Source organism: Dasypus novemcinctus, chromosome 5 (assembly GCF_030445035.2).
Source record: "Dasypus novemcinctus isolate mDasNov1 chromosome 5, mDasNov1.1.hap2, whole genome shotgun sequence".
Lineage (NCBI taxonomy): Eukaryota > Metazoa > Chordata > Mammalia > Cingulata > Dasypodidae > Dasypus > Dasypus novemcinctus.
In genome coordinates, this window is record NC_080677.1 from 120,012,228 (window position 1) to 120,027,590 (window position 15,363).

General features: G+C 37.2%; 1 protein-coding gene across 1 annotated transcript in view; it reads right to left on the reverse strand.

The window, feature by feature from the left end:
- SLC37A3 (solute carrier family 37 member 3) overlaps positions 1-15,363 on the reverse strand; it is a 117,010-nt gene that overhangs the window by 37,421 nt on the left and 64,226 nt on the right. Inside the window, exons 5-6 of the mRNA XM_058297469.2 lie at positions 6,053-6,145; positions 1,811-1,894 (exon numbers count right to left, since the gene is read on the reverse strand). Of these exons, the coding sequence (XP_058153452.1) occupies positions 1,811-1,894; positions 6,053-6,145 (177 nt within the window). The remainder of the gene's footprint in view (positions 1-1,810; positions 1,895-6,052; positions 6,146-15,363) is intronic.

A 15,363-nucleotide genomic window follows, 5' to 3' on the forward strand; every position in this document is an offset into this window, starting at 1 on the left:
AGGATGTTAATTATTTTTTAGGAGGTACCAGGGATTGAACCCAGGATCTGGTCCATGAGAAGCAGGTGTGAAACTACTGAGCTATACTCACTCCCATTGCATGTTAAATTTAAGCCCCATGGTAACCACAAAGAAAATATCAAAGAATATGCAAACTCATAAAGACAGAAAGTAGAATACAGGTTACTAGGGGTGGGGGGTAGGGGCAATGGGAATTAATGCAAAATGAGTGTGGGATTTCTGTTTGAAGTAAAGGAAAATGATAGTAATGGATGATGGTAAGGGTACTGCAACATTTTGAATGTGACTAATGCCACTGAATGGTACATTTGGGAGGGGCTGGAAGGTGGGAAGATTTATGTTGTGTATTTTTTTTCCACAACAAAAAAAAGAAAGAAACTAAAGAGATAATGATAAATGCAATATATGATACTGGATAGGTTCGAAGAACAGAGGAGAAAGGGCTCAAAAGGCCATTCTTGGGGGAAGTGGATTTGGCTCAACTGATAGAGGGTCCGCCTACCATACAGGAGGTCCAAGGTTCAAACCCAAGGCCTCCTGACCCGTGTGGTGAGCTGGCCCACACACAGTGCTGATGTGTGCAAGGAGTGCCCTGCCACACAGGGGTGCCCCCTGTGTAGGAGAGCCCCACGTGAAAGGAGTGCGCCCTGCAAGGAGAGCTGCCCAGTGTGAAAAAAGTGCGGCCTGCCCAGGAGTGGCGCCACATACACAGAGAGCTGAGGCAGCAAGATGACGCAACAAAAAGAGACACAGATTCTCGGTGTCGCTGACAACAATGCAAGTGGACACAGAAGAACACACAGAGAATGGACACAGAGAGCAGACAACAGGGGAGGGAGGGGAAGGGGAGAGAAATAAATAAAAAATAAATCTTTTTTTTAAAAAGGCCATTTTTGGGATATAAGAAAAATTTGGAATACAGAAGGTGTACCAGTTTGATATGGTTATGAATTCCAAAAATAGATATTAGATTATGTTTGTAATCTGATCTGTACCTGGGCATGACTGAGTTAAGATTAGAGCACTGAGTCCCCACCCCTTGGTGGATGGGGAATCACAGATAAAAGGCATGGCAGAGAACAGAGTTGAGGATTTCTATGTTGGAGTTTGATGTTAAAGACTTAAGCTGGAGCCCTGCGAAGTAAGCTCACAGAAGAAAGAGAAGCCAACCCCAGGAAGAAAGGAACCCTGAACTCAGAGAAAAGCAAGCCCCAGGAACGTAGGAACCCAGGAGGCCTGAACCCTCGCAGATGTCGGCAGCCATTTTGCTCACCAAAAAAAGACTTTAGTGAGTTAAATAACTTATGCTTTGTGGCCTGGGATCTGTAAGCTCCTACGCCAAATAAATACCCTTTATTAAAAAAAAACTAATTTCTGGTATTTTGCATCAGCACCCCTTTGGCTGACTAATACAGAAGGTTAGCTTTATACAACCATAATTTTCTTGAACTTGATAACTGCACTCAAGTGATTATCCTTGTTCGTAGGAAATATAAATGGCAGTATGGTGTGTGCAACCTGCTCTCAAATGTAGGGAGGAAGGGAGGAAGGAAAAGATAGACAGATGATAGATGGACGGATGGGAGGGAGGGAGGCAGGGAGAGAGGACAATATGGCAAAGGTGGTAAAATGTTAAAATTGGTGTCAGGGTATCTGGGAGTTGGGATGTGGGAGTTCTCTGTATGAGTTTTGTACTATTTTTGCAACTACCCTTTAAGTTTGAAATTATTTCAAAATAAAAAGTTTTTAAAAAATTGAAAAGCAACAAAAAAAGACCTTTCCAACTTACCACTAATGCAGAAGAACACATGCCAAAGGACAGAACCCATCGTAAATTAAGACGATCCCCAATGATACCACTGATGAAAAGGCCCTAAAAAGAAAGTATTTTATTTTACAGCTCTGAATAACACAATTTAAGTGAAAGTAAAATTCATTCCAAAACAAATAAAGCAAACATATCCTTACTTTTATAAACACCAGAAAAAAACAAGACCTTAGAGTTAATCCATTCAGATAGGTATGAACCTATTGTAGGTGGGACCTTTCAATTAGGTTACTTTGGTTGGGGCATGGCCCAAGGTAGGTCTTAATTCTCTTACTAAAGTCCTTTATAAATGGTATGTATAAGGAGAGACAGAGAGAAAGCCACAGGAGCTGAGAAAGTAAGTCAGAAGTTGACAGCAATGAAACCTGGAAGAGAGGGGAGAAACTGGTAGGTGCTGCCATATGCCCTGTAGTACAATAGAGAAGTCCAGGATCACCAGCAGCTGTTTTTCTGGGGGAAAGCATCACCCAAATATGCCTTAATTTGGACATTTTCCTCAACCTCAAAACTTTAAGCTTGCAACCTAATAAATTCCCATTGTAGAAGTCAATCCATTTCTGGTATAGTGCATTTCAGCAGCCTAGCAAACTAAAACAGATTATTTAAAATTACACCTTATTTTCATGCCTGGCCTGGCTATCTATATTAATTTAACAAATATTTCATGAAATGACAATGATCATATGCACACTCAACTGTAAACACCTTATAAACCAACACACCATAATTCAGTGCAGACTCTGATTTTACTTAATCCCCTGACTGCCTATATGGAGACTGAAAGGAATCATTCCAACAAAACAAGGATTTAAATAAACTTTATTTTCTAGAGTAGATTACCGCCTAAACATTAGTTTTAAAGTATTTCCTAAAAGGATTTCTCAACCTATTTGCATTGTATGTTACAGCATGTCCTGCAGATTCAGTTTTGCTTTTTAATAAGCAGAACAGAAGCTTCTTAGGCACACTAGCTATCTGTTTACAACTTATCCTTGGGTTCCACAAAGAGGGAGAGTAGGGAGCCAAAGACAAGAATCATTTGAAAATATGTACAAATGTTTTTTTCCTTCTGCTCTCCTCCCACTGAGTACCAGGGATTTAAATGTTGAAAGCAAGAAGCGAGACTAAGAGCAACATACTTAACACACTTTAGGTTTCTTCCATGAAGATAAAAAATGAATAAATGTCTTGACTAAAAACTTAAATGCAGATAACACCAAGCAGTTCTAATACATTATCTATATTTTTAAAAATTTAGATAAACAGAATGATAAATGTTTCCCCAAATATAATCAAACTTTCACTACCTCAAAAGGGACAAATACAAGTATTAAAGTAGATTCTATGTTCTCCAGCAGCCACTCACACTATCTTATGCTATTTACAGTAAAAGGGATGAAAAAAAATCTCTCAACTGTTTCAGAAAAGGAAGTCAACTTATTTTGTATTGCTCTCGAAAGTAAAATGCCTAGAATTTATAGAAGGCAAATTCCACTTCTTCGATTCTTCCCACTCCACATTACAGTCGGTTCAGAGGCTGAGAAAGAGCCTGAGACAGGTCTTGAAGACCTCTGAAGTGACAGGGAAGGGGGCGGGAACATGCAGCAGATATGGACATTTCTGAGGTGTGAGTGTACGTGAATAACTTTTATTCTTATAGAGATCATGGGTGATAACTCTACTTATATCTCTAGAAGTCTCTCCTGTATTTTCAAAATAAAGTACAACCCAAGGTGAAAAAAAAAAAAAGACAAATTCAGCTCAATATAAAGAATTATTATCATTGGTTATTTCAAGCTATTTATCTTTTATCTCTTAAATCTATTTAATCCTAGAGATGGGTTTTATCATCACAACTACAAAATCATATAACCTAGTGTCTACAACTAAACATTTGCACAATAATAGGCATTTCAAACATAATATGTCCAAAGTGATTTCTCTCCAAATCTTCTCTTCTCAGAGTCTTCCACTCTCAATATTTCTACGTTGGAGTCATCCTTGACACCAATCTCTCATATTCCATAGTCAATAAGAAAAAAATATTACAGTAGATTCTTCCTTTCAAAACATTGTTCAAATCTGACTTCTCCTTGCCTCTATCGCTTTCACCCTGGCTCCTAGCCACCATCACTCTTCACCTCAAAAGTGAAACAGTCTATCTTAACTCCCTATTTATGTCCTTGCCCTTTCAGTCCAGTCTAGACTCTCAGAGCAGCAAATGAACCTTTCAAAACCTAAGGCAGATCATGTCATTCCTTCGAAACTTCCCAGTGGCTCCCATCTCATTCAGGGTTAAAGCCTGTTGTATCCTAGAGGCAACAAAAGCATAAATACGTGAGCCCCCATAACCCCTCTGGCCTTACTTCCTGCTTCTCTGTTCTAGTCACAATGAACTCAGTCACCTACTTCAAGACTTTGCTCAAATATTCCCTTCTTAATAAGCTCTTCCCCAACCAAATAAAAATTACAACTCTATCCCCAAGGCTATCTATTTCCTTTTTGTCATTTTATTTTTCTCCATAGTATATATCACCTTTAAACACATCTATAATTTACCTATTCATAGCATTTATTACTGTTTCTCCCAGCTCCGATATTAATAAAAGCTTTATAAAAATAGGGATTTTGATCTGTGTTATTCAATGATTAATGCCCTATAACTAGAAAAGTTTCTTATACATGGTAGATGCTAAATAAATATTTATTAAATGAATAAATGGGAAGAACACAAAATATAAACTTCAAAATACTTAACTCCTCAGTCAGCAAATTCAAAATTCCTTACAAACTTCATAAGGTTTTGAGTCACTTCCTTCACATTTTTCCTCAACTTAAAATCCTAGATTTAGTGAGATTTGAATATGATTAAAATTTTTTCTTTTCTGCATTTTCTTCATTAACAAGGAGACCTTGATTATGTCATTTAACTAATCTGTTCATCTGTATATCTTTCTGAACACTAGAGGAACAATGAGTTTGTTTTTGGGATTAGATGAGATAACAGTGCCTAGACAGAACTTTTTTGGATTAATACTTCTATCACATAACTTGTTGAGCTGTCTTTTGTCGGTTATTTATTGATTTTGAAATAAAATTTGAATAAAAAAAAATCCTAGATGTTTTACCTTGCAAAAAGCTACCAATGCACAAATACCAGAAACTGGTTGGTTTTTTTTAAAGGTTTATTTTATTTATTTCTCCCCATCCATTGCTTTATCTGTACTTGCTTTATCTGTTCATCTTCCTTGTTTCTTTAGGAGGCCCAGGAACTGAACCATGACATCTGATATGGGAAGGAGATGCCTAATTGCTTGAGCCACATCCACTCCCTGCTTTGCTGTGTCTCTCATTGTGTTTTTCTTCTTTTGTCTCTTGTGCCATCTACTGTGTCAGTTTGTCACACCTGCCCATTGCATCAGCTCGCTGTCTTGCTCATCCTCTTTAGGAAGCACCAGGAACCTTTGTTCCCTGCTTTGTTGCGTCTCTCATGTTTTTATTTCTTCTTGTGTCTCTTGTTGCATCAGCTTGCCATGACTGCCCATCGCGCCAGCTTGCTGTCCTCTTTAGGAGGCACCAGGAATTGAACCAGGAGTCTCCCATGTGATAGGCAGAAGCTTGGGTTGGCTTTTATAATGGTAATTTATTAGGGCAAAGTCTTACAATTCCAAAGCTATGAAAATGTTCAAATCAAGGCATCATCAGAGATGCTGTCTCACCAAAAGTTGGCTGCTGGCAATCCTGGACTCCTACCATGTGGCAAGGCAAAATGGCAGCCAGTCTCCTCCAGGTTCACTTTCTTCCTGCTCTCAGCTGTGGGCAATCAGGCACATGGCTGTCTCACTGCTGGTCCGTGACTGCTCACTGATTCCAGCCTCCAGGCTCTCTAGCAGCCTCTTGGGTTTCTTTGTCTTTCTGCAGCTGTAGGCAATCCTGGAGTCCTTTCTTACACTGCAGAGTAAAATGGCAGCTTTCTTTCTGTGTGTGTCTGAATGCTTCTTCCATTTATAAAAGACTCTAGAAAGAAGGCCAAGACCCATCTTGGGTCACACCTCACTGAAGTACTCCAATCAAAGGACCCCAAGTGAATTCAGTCCAATCAAAGACTCCCACACCTAGGGACTGGATTAACTTCTAAGAACATGATCTCTTCTGGGATTCACAAAAAGCTTCAAACTGTCACAACAGAATTCTAAAACTTACCACAGCATAGGAGAATAGAAAAATAGTATCCAGTGTTCCTAGGAAAAGAGTTGCTTCCTCCGCACTGGGGAACAAATGGTTACTGCTCCAGATCTAAAATAATATAACAATACAAGTTAATATCACTGATACCTAGGTAATGCTTTATAGTTCTCAAAGCATTTTCACAAACAACCTCCGTCTATCATCACAAAAACCTGGTGATGTTAAAAAAAAAAAAAAAAAAAGCAAATCAGTTCTCTGCAGAAAAGGAAAAACACTCAAAAATATTTAAGTAATGTGGCCAAAATCATAGTTCAACATGAGGAAAATCACACATTCCCAAAAGACCAGTAATGTTAAAGATCAGCTTTTATTTCAAATGCATTTAGAAAGTTATTTAATTTATTTCTTTTATATCAATATGTTCAAAGGCTGGGAAGTTGATGTGGCTCAGGCTACAGAGCTCCCACCTACCACATGGGAGGTCTGGGTTCAGTTCCTGGCACCTCCTAAAGAAAACAGAGAGCTGGCCTGATGGGACGACGCAGTGAGATGACACAACCAAGAGACACAGTGAGGAAACACAATGAGAGATGCAACAAAGCAGAGAGAGGAAGTGGCTCAGGCAATTAGAAGCCTCACCCCGACATGGGAGGTCCCAGGTTCGGTTCCCTAAAAAAAAAAAAAAAGAGAAAGCCAGCAGCAAATGCAAAACAACAACAACAATGACGACGTGGTGGGGAGAAATAAATAAATTTTTTAAAAACTTTTTTCAATGTTCAAATGTTATCTAAGTTAATTGAGGCTGCTGGGTAATAAGGATAAAAGACATTCACAAGAAATAAGAATTGATTATAATTTTTTTGTTCTGCAGAATATCCATTAAATGAAAAATCATGTCTACCTCTATCCAAAAAGAAAATATTTTATAATAATCTTCAAAAACAGTTTCCTATAGATCAGGAAACTGAGGATATCAGGGGCTGAGGATAGATAGATGGGTTGACTATAAAAGGGCATGGAAGATTTTTTACATGATGGAAATATTCTTTATCTTAATTATGGTGGTGATTATAAGACAATATGGGGAAGCAGATGTGGCTCAAGTGATTGGACTTCTGTCTACCATATGGGAGGATCTGGGTTCGGTCCCTGGGTCCTCCTGGTAAAGGTGTGCCATGCAGCGAGCCGATGATACAATAAAAGAGTGACAAAGAAGAGAGTCAAAGAAAGATGCAACAGAAACCAGGAACTGAGGTGGCGCAACTGACAGGGAACCTCTCTCTACATCAGAGGTCCCCAGGATCGAATCCCAGTGAATCCTAAGGAGAAAACAAGAAGACGAAAAGAAACAGACACAGAAGATCACACAGCAAATGAACACAGTCAGCAGGGTTGGGGGAGAGAAAAAAAAAAAGACAATATTTTTGTCAAAATCGGCAGAATTGTACACTTTTTAAAAAGAGTGAATTTTGCACATGAAAGATGATTAATATCATTAGCCATCAGGGAAATACAAATCAAAACCACAATGAGACACACCTACTAGAATGGCTACTATTGAAAAAAAAAGAAAATTACAAGTGTCAGGCTGGGGAGAAAAACCACTCATTCATGGATGGTGGCAATGTAAAATGGTGCAGCTAATATGGAAAACAGTTTGGTCCTCAGAAAGTCAGGTATAGAATTATCATATGTCCCAGCAATCCCACTATTCGGTATATACCCAAAAAAATTGCAGGAACTTGAACAGATATTTGCACACTGATGATCACAGCGGCATTATTCATAACTGCCAAAAGATGGAAGCAACCCAAGTGTCCATCAATTGATGAAGAAATAAACAAAATGTGGTATATACAAACAATGGACTATTATTTAGCTGTAAAAAGGAATGAAGTTCTGAATGAAACAACATGAACAACCTTGAAGATATCATGCTGAATGAAATAAGCCAGGCACAAAAGGCCAGATACTCTATGATGTTACTGATATGAAATATTCTGAATAAGCAACCTACAGAGTCAGAATTTGGTCTACAAAAATGAGTTAAGGCTTAAAATGTACAACATTTCCACATGAAATGATGGAAATGTTTTGGTAATAGATGGTGATGACAGTAGCCATAACATCGTGAAAGTAATTAACAGCACAGAAATATGTATCTGAATGTGATAAGAGGGGAAAGGTTAGGTTGTATATATGGTACTAGAAAAAAAAATTAAAAAAACAAACAAATCCAGAAATAGCAGCTATGTACAACAGGGGAAGCATAGAGAGATCTAGAGGTGAAGAATTTTCTTATTTGTTTTTTATTATTACTGAAATAATGAAAATGATGATGATTGAGGTGATAAATGCACAACTATATGATTACACCAAATACCATTCATTGAGTGTACATTTTGGATGAACTGTATACTTTATAAATATATACAATAAAATTGATTTATTTTTTTTTAATTCACGTAACTGCAAAACACAAACAGTAAACCCCAAGTTAAACCATGGAATATAGTTAACAATACAATTATAAAAATATGCTTTCATTAATTGTAATAAGTGTACCACACCAATGCAAGATGCTAATAATAACAGGGTCATATATGGGTCATCCTGTATTTTATGCATGATTGTTCCGTAAACCCATGTAACTTCTCTAATTAAAAAAAAAGGTTGGGGACCATCATGCAGGCTGACCTGTCCTGCTTGAAAGTTCCCCTAAGCATTCTTTTTGTTTTTTAAACTTAATTTTCCCTCTACTTATAGAGTCAAGGAATGCTTAAAAACATCTCATGAGAGAACCACCAAGGAAGATGGCGGAGTTGAGAGCTTCAAAACTACTCCTGCAAAAACAGCTAAAGGACAGGCAGATAGTGACTAAAACAACTGTTCTGAAGCTCCAGAGGCCAAGGGAGCACTGTACAGTATCAGGGAAGAGCAGGAGAGGGAGAGGGAGAAACTATGGTAAAAATTGTGAGGGAAATGTTACAAGGAAACAGCTGGCACCCAACACCCTACCCTCCAGGTGAACAGTCCAATCCCTGGCTGGCTGCAAAAGTGGGAGAGGGTTGTGAGGCCCCCTTTTCTCCAGGAATGAGGGGAGGGGCATGGCAGCTTTTGATCAGAGAGTTTACATATTTACGTAGTGACTAATAGTGAAAAGGAGACATGGCTATTGTATAATTATCTTTTTGAATGAATTAAGTAATTTTCATTAACTTACATTTGAAAGAAAGATAACCTACGGTATATGAAATCATGCCTTGGGAGGAACCAGTAAAAACTAGAAATGTTTATGCTGAAAAAGAGAAGACATAAGGAACACATGAAAGTTAACATCAATGTTATCAAAGGTTATCAGTAGAAAAATATTTTAGTCTATAGAACTATCCAAACGTAATGGGCCGCTTTACAGTACAGTGAATCTCCCCCACTTTAGACATCCATGATAGAAACTGGAAGATAAACCTGTGATGATTAATTTCATATGTCCATTTCACTAGGTTATAGTATCTAGTTGTTTGGTTAAACAGTGTATTATTTTTTACTGTGAAGGTATTTCGTAGTAGATGAGTTTTGTACCTACCATCAGTGACTGCATCAAGGAAGAGTACCCTCAGGAATGTGGGTAATCACTTCCAATCCGTTGGAAGGCTTAAAAGCCAGAACTGAGGTTTTCAGAAGTCAGAAGAAGAATTTCTGCCTCAAAGTCAAAATTCGCTCTTGCAGGAAGTTCCAGGCAGCCAACTCCCCCCCCAGGGAATTTGGACTAGAGACTTCAATGTCATTTAATCCCTAATCAGAGTACCAGCCTATGGAATCCAAATTTGGCAATCCCTATGGTAATGTGTACCAATCCCTGATAATAAAATTTACGTACACACACACACCACAAATACATATATTCAGTTTGTCCATTTCTCTAGAAATATATAACCTCTCAAAAATAATATAGAAGGAACTCTTAAATAGGATGGGAGATAGACTAACTAGTTGAACTAGATCATAGTTCTCAAATAAGGTCCATGGAACACTATGGAGGGAGGGATCCTCAACTCTTCCAGGGGGTCTGCAAGATGAAAACTATTTGCATAATATTGACATGTTATTTGCCTTTTTCCCTTTGTTAAAATTTGTACTGATGGTGCAAAAGCAGTGGTGGGTAAAAATGCTGTACCTTAGTCAATACAGTAACCAAACTGTTATTAATCCCTATATTCTTTACTTACACAAACTCATAGTAAAAAAAAAAAAACAAGGCCTATTTACTAAAAATTGTTCATTTTTATTAAATCTTTTTCCTTGTATATTCTTATTTTGTAATATTCTGTATGATAAACTGGAAAGTATGTATAAAGCATTTCTATATACTAAAGTATCATGGTTTTCTCAAGGGAAAGCATTTGCACAAGTGAGTTGCAAGTCAGGAACATCATTTCTATGTGAAATTACAATTCACATGTAAACTACAGTTATTCAGGCATAGGTATTTGGCAGATATTTTTTCAAAAATGAATGAAAGGAGTTGGTCACTTCAAAGATCCATTAAAAATACAAAACAGACAAATGGATCATAAAGTAACAAAGTATGAAAAGTTCACTGATATAGTTTCAGATTCCGTATTTCAACTAGCAGGAGAAATTGTCAGTTGCCAAGTTCTGGTATAGTATCAGCGAAGAATATCACAATTAACTGAAAAGGTTATTAAAATACTACTCCCTTTTCCAGCTACTTTGGGTGAATTTTCTTCATATACTGCAAAGTATCATGTCACAACAGGCTGAATTCAGAAACAGACATGAAAATCCAGTCTTCTATTATATCAGACAAAAAGAGATCTGCAAAATTGTAAATCAATGTCAGTCTCCTATTAAGTCACTTTTTATTTTGAAAAAGTTTTTTCATAAAATGTTTATGTTAGCATGTTATGGGGTTATTTAATTGATTTAAAAAATTTTTTTAAAACACAATAGTTTTAAATTTGTCCATTTTTATTTCTAAAACAGTACATATCTATAGACATAAACTAAATTACCAAAAGTTCTTTGGGGACCTAAGACCAAATGTTAGAGAACTACTGGACTAAATGATTTTTGAGGTATCCTTTAATTTTAATGTTCTGGAATTCCTAAGATGAGTTGTTACAGGAAAACAATTTTGATTTAAGAATACTAGAGAGAAAAATCACACTGAAAATTTGCCCTCTAAAATGCAGAACAAGACAAGGAGCTCACTGTCACAACTATTATTCAACATTGTACTGGAAGTTCTGACCAGAGCAGTTAAGCAAGAAAAATAAATAAAAGGCATCCAAATTGGGAAGGAAGTAAAACTTTCACTACTTCCAGATGACATAATAAAGTCATGAAAAATCTACATACAACAAAGCTACTAAGAGCTAATAAATGAGAGCAGTAAAGTGTTGGGGTACCAATATCAACATGTTGTGGGCGATTAAGGCAGCATGCACAGAATCTACCTTTCAGCAATGCTGGTAACATGGCCGCCCGGACTGATACAACAATAGCTTAGGTCACCCTCTCCCTTCTTTACAGAACTAGTTCGCGCCAAAAGTGCTTATCCGCCTGTTTGCCTTCCGCCCTAGCAACAGCAGCTGCCAACCCCAGACCGCCACCTATCCTTACCCGCCACCCCCCTCCTCCCTAGAGTATATATGCTCAGTCCCCTCAATAAAATTTTGCAGCTTGATCAGAATACTGTCTTGCTGTCATTCTTTGTGTCTCTTGTCCCATACCATTCTTCCCTCATAGGACCTGGAGTCTCTGTTGATCGTCCCGCGGGCCGGGACATTCTGGCGCCCAGCGTGGGGCTTGAGACTCTGAGGGGTAGAACGCCGCACTAAAAAAGAGAGCGCTCTCACTCACCGCACCCGGGATCGCCACGAGGGAACTCACTCGTGAGACAGATCCGTTGAGCAATCACCCAGTGTTGGCGAAAAGAAGAAAGAAAGAGAAAAGAAAAGCAAAAAGGTAGGCTCCCCCCTTCCCCACCATAGGACAAGGAACTTCCCAACATAGTTCATATATGAAACAATTAAAAGAGGTACTTGAGGCACGAGGAACTAGAGTTAAGAAAAAGGATCTCACACGCTTTTTTGAATTTTTGTTAAAAACTTGCCCTTGGTTCCCTCGAGAAGGTACCATAGATCATAAATGTTGGATAAGAGTCGGAGACTGTCTACAAGACTACTACAAAACTTTTGGGCCAGAAAAAGTCCCAGTTACTGCCTTTTCTTATTGGAATCTCATTTCTGAAACCCTAAAAGTCCATTCTTCCGCTCCAGACATTCAAGAACTTTGCAAAAAGGGAGAGGAAGCTTTAAAAGAGCACTCTTGTCCCGCTTCAGCATGCAGCTCAGTAATAATTAATATGCCTGAAAACCCCCCTTTTTGTTGCATAACCAGTCACCGAGAGGCAAACCGAGGGGCAAAACTATGAGGCAAATAATGAGGCAAATGGTGAGGTGAAGGTACTTCGTGTGCATTCCACTTTCCCCTTTAAATCTTTAAAAAGCTGAAAACCGCCGCCTCCACCTATGGGCCCACTGCTCCATAACAGGCTCAGGAGATTATGAAAGCACTGTGCAACAAGCAAGATATGACCCCACCCTTTTCTCCCAAATTCAAACCCCGGCCCTTAGAGCCTGGAAAAGGCTGCCTACAAAAGAACGCCCTGCCTCCTCCCTCACTACTATTAAGCAGAGGCCAGAGTAACCCTTTTCAAATTTTGTAGGCAGATTGTGCACAGATGCAGAAAGACTGTTTGACGATACCAACACAGAAACAGACTATGTAAAGCAAATTGCCTTTGTAAATGCAAATGTGGCTTATCAGGCCACAGTTAGACCTTATAGAAAGAAGGAGAACTTGTCTGGTTACATTAGGCTTTGTTCTGAAATTGGCCCCGCCTATCAACAAGGCCTTGCTAGGGCAAAAGCTTTTACAGCCACAGTAAAAAGGTCGCTGTCAGTCCCAAACCAACATGCACGCTGTCAGTCCCAAACCAACATGCACGGTCACTGTCTCCCTCCCCATCAGGGAAACGGGAGGCAGGGCCAGCCACAGGCCCCAAAATCCTTTCACAACTCTTCGGGCTCCCTGTTGTCTACATGACAATGTAGCTCTGGGCTAGTGAAGGCTAATATAGTTAATCCACTGGAAAGAGAGAGAAACGTGGCAACATTTGTGTTTTGTTTTGTTTCTATTCTAGTTCTGATTGGGCTTGCTTAACCAAGATAACAAAATTGGTACCAAGTTTTTATCAAGGTCTAAAGGAAGTTTTCAGTTTTAAATCAATAGTTTTATCCAGAACTACAAGTCTCAGTTTAATCTTACAGTAATAATCCAAAAATGTGTGTTAATGGTCTGTCTAAACTGCAAAGTGAAAACTTAACTACATTTATGCTGCTCAAGTTATTTTAACTGATTGCTGATAACTAATAAAAATGTTTCCAAGCACAAGCTTGCATATTACAGGCGACATGAATTCCAGAAGAGATCTTAAGAGGTACAATCTAAGATGTGCTATATAACAGAGGATTTAAAAGCAGCTATACCAAGAAAGTAAAGAATTATGAGTCGATTGCAAATACATTGTATGTTTCTGTTAATGTGTTGTCATTGTTTTGTGTTTGTCTGTTCATTCAATGTCAGTGTATATTGTGATACCTCCAGATGGTAAACATAAATTAGTAGATATTTTTAAAAGAGCTCTATTCAAATAGCCAAAAATTAAATAAGCGCTTATATTAATACTTAAGTTTATTATATTAATACATAAGTTTAAATGTTAATAAGATATCTACAATAATAAAAACTGTAAGTCTTGATTAACAAAATTACTATGCCTTTTCATAAAAAATGGTTCTTGCCTAGATTGAAATGAATAACTTATCTTTCTTCACAGGATAATATGAAGGATGCAAAACTTAAATGAATATTTGGTTAAAAGTTTGTGAAAATGCTAACTGAAATTTAATAAGTTTTGCAAAAAGGCGTATTTTGTCCTAAAATAGGATGGCTAATTTTTCATAAACTCTTGGAACTTAATTTGCATGTGGCGAGTTGTAGAAGGTATTGTGGTAACTTTAAGTAAGGGAATGTGTTCTGTGAAGGTAAAAGTTGTCTTAAAATAATATAGTCTATATGGTTATAAATAATTATAAGAAGTTTAATGAAGCATTGTTTAAATTAAGGTATTTAAATGGCTAATTCCAAAAGTCATTATTAAATATATATAAAACTGAATTGATGATGATAAATAATAAAAGGTAATTTTATAACAGGAAAACTTGTTGGTGGCTAGTCTTCCCTGCAAACTGGCTTTTAGGGGACTGTTTCTGGTATTACATGCTACTAAGTATTTAAACTGAAGAAAAGTTCATTATTTTAACAAGCTCATTTAGTGTTGATGGCAGTGATATGTTGTAAGAAGTCTGTCTGGTAACTTAGTATGTGGGATATATGGAATGTGTTTTTATTACTAAGGAAACAGGAGATGATTTCATCCTGAAATAAAATGATTGATTATTGAGAAAGAGTAAAATGTGGGACAAATGAATACTGAAAGTGTAGAAGGTTTGTGGAAAGAAATTTTTATGGTTAAAGTTAAGTAAGATTTGATGGGTCTATCTATAAAGTTTGAAAAAGCCTTAGTATCAAGTAGTATGTATCAAAGTTAAAAATATTGTTCTTTTTCAAAGTCTCTGAAATCATTAGTCTGTTCTGGTGAAAGTTTATGGAAAGTTTATATCCTGAATAATCAGTATACAAAGAGTCTGTTTTATCAAAACAGCTTCTTATGCTGTAACCTCATCATTTCCTCAGTGTTCAAGGAAGAAAGGGTCTTATCTCTTTTAAAGGAAATAATGTTTAAACCTGCTTTCTAAAAATCAGATCCTGAAAAGCAGCTTTTTATTTCAAACTAATTACAAGAGATTTGTTCTTTTACCTTTAAAGAAAAAACAGTTAAGTTCATTTAATATGTTATAAGTTGAGAGTGTTTAAAAGTGTTATAAAATTAACAGGATTTTTTAACCCTCTGTTAATTAAAGTTGTATGAGTAAAAGATTCCTATGAATGCTTAAGAGTGTATAAAGTTACCAATATTTCAGCATAATATTAAAGAGAAGTACAATGTGGTTAATTATGGTTTCAATTATTATGAAAGAGTATGTGTCACAGAAACAACCTCTTATCATAGATTAAATTAACAACACTAGTATGCAGCAATCCCAAACACTGCTAGTTTGTTGCAAAAGTGAAAGTCCAGCTGTTTTGCTATCACTTTGTTTTAAAACTTGCTA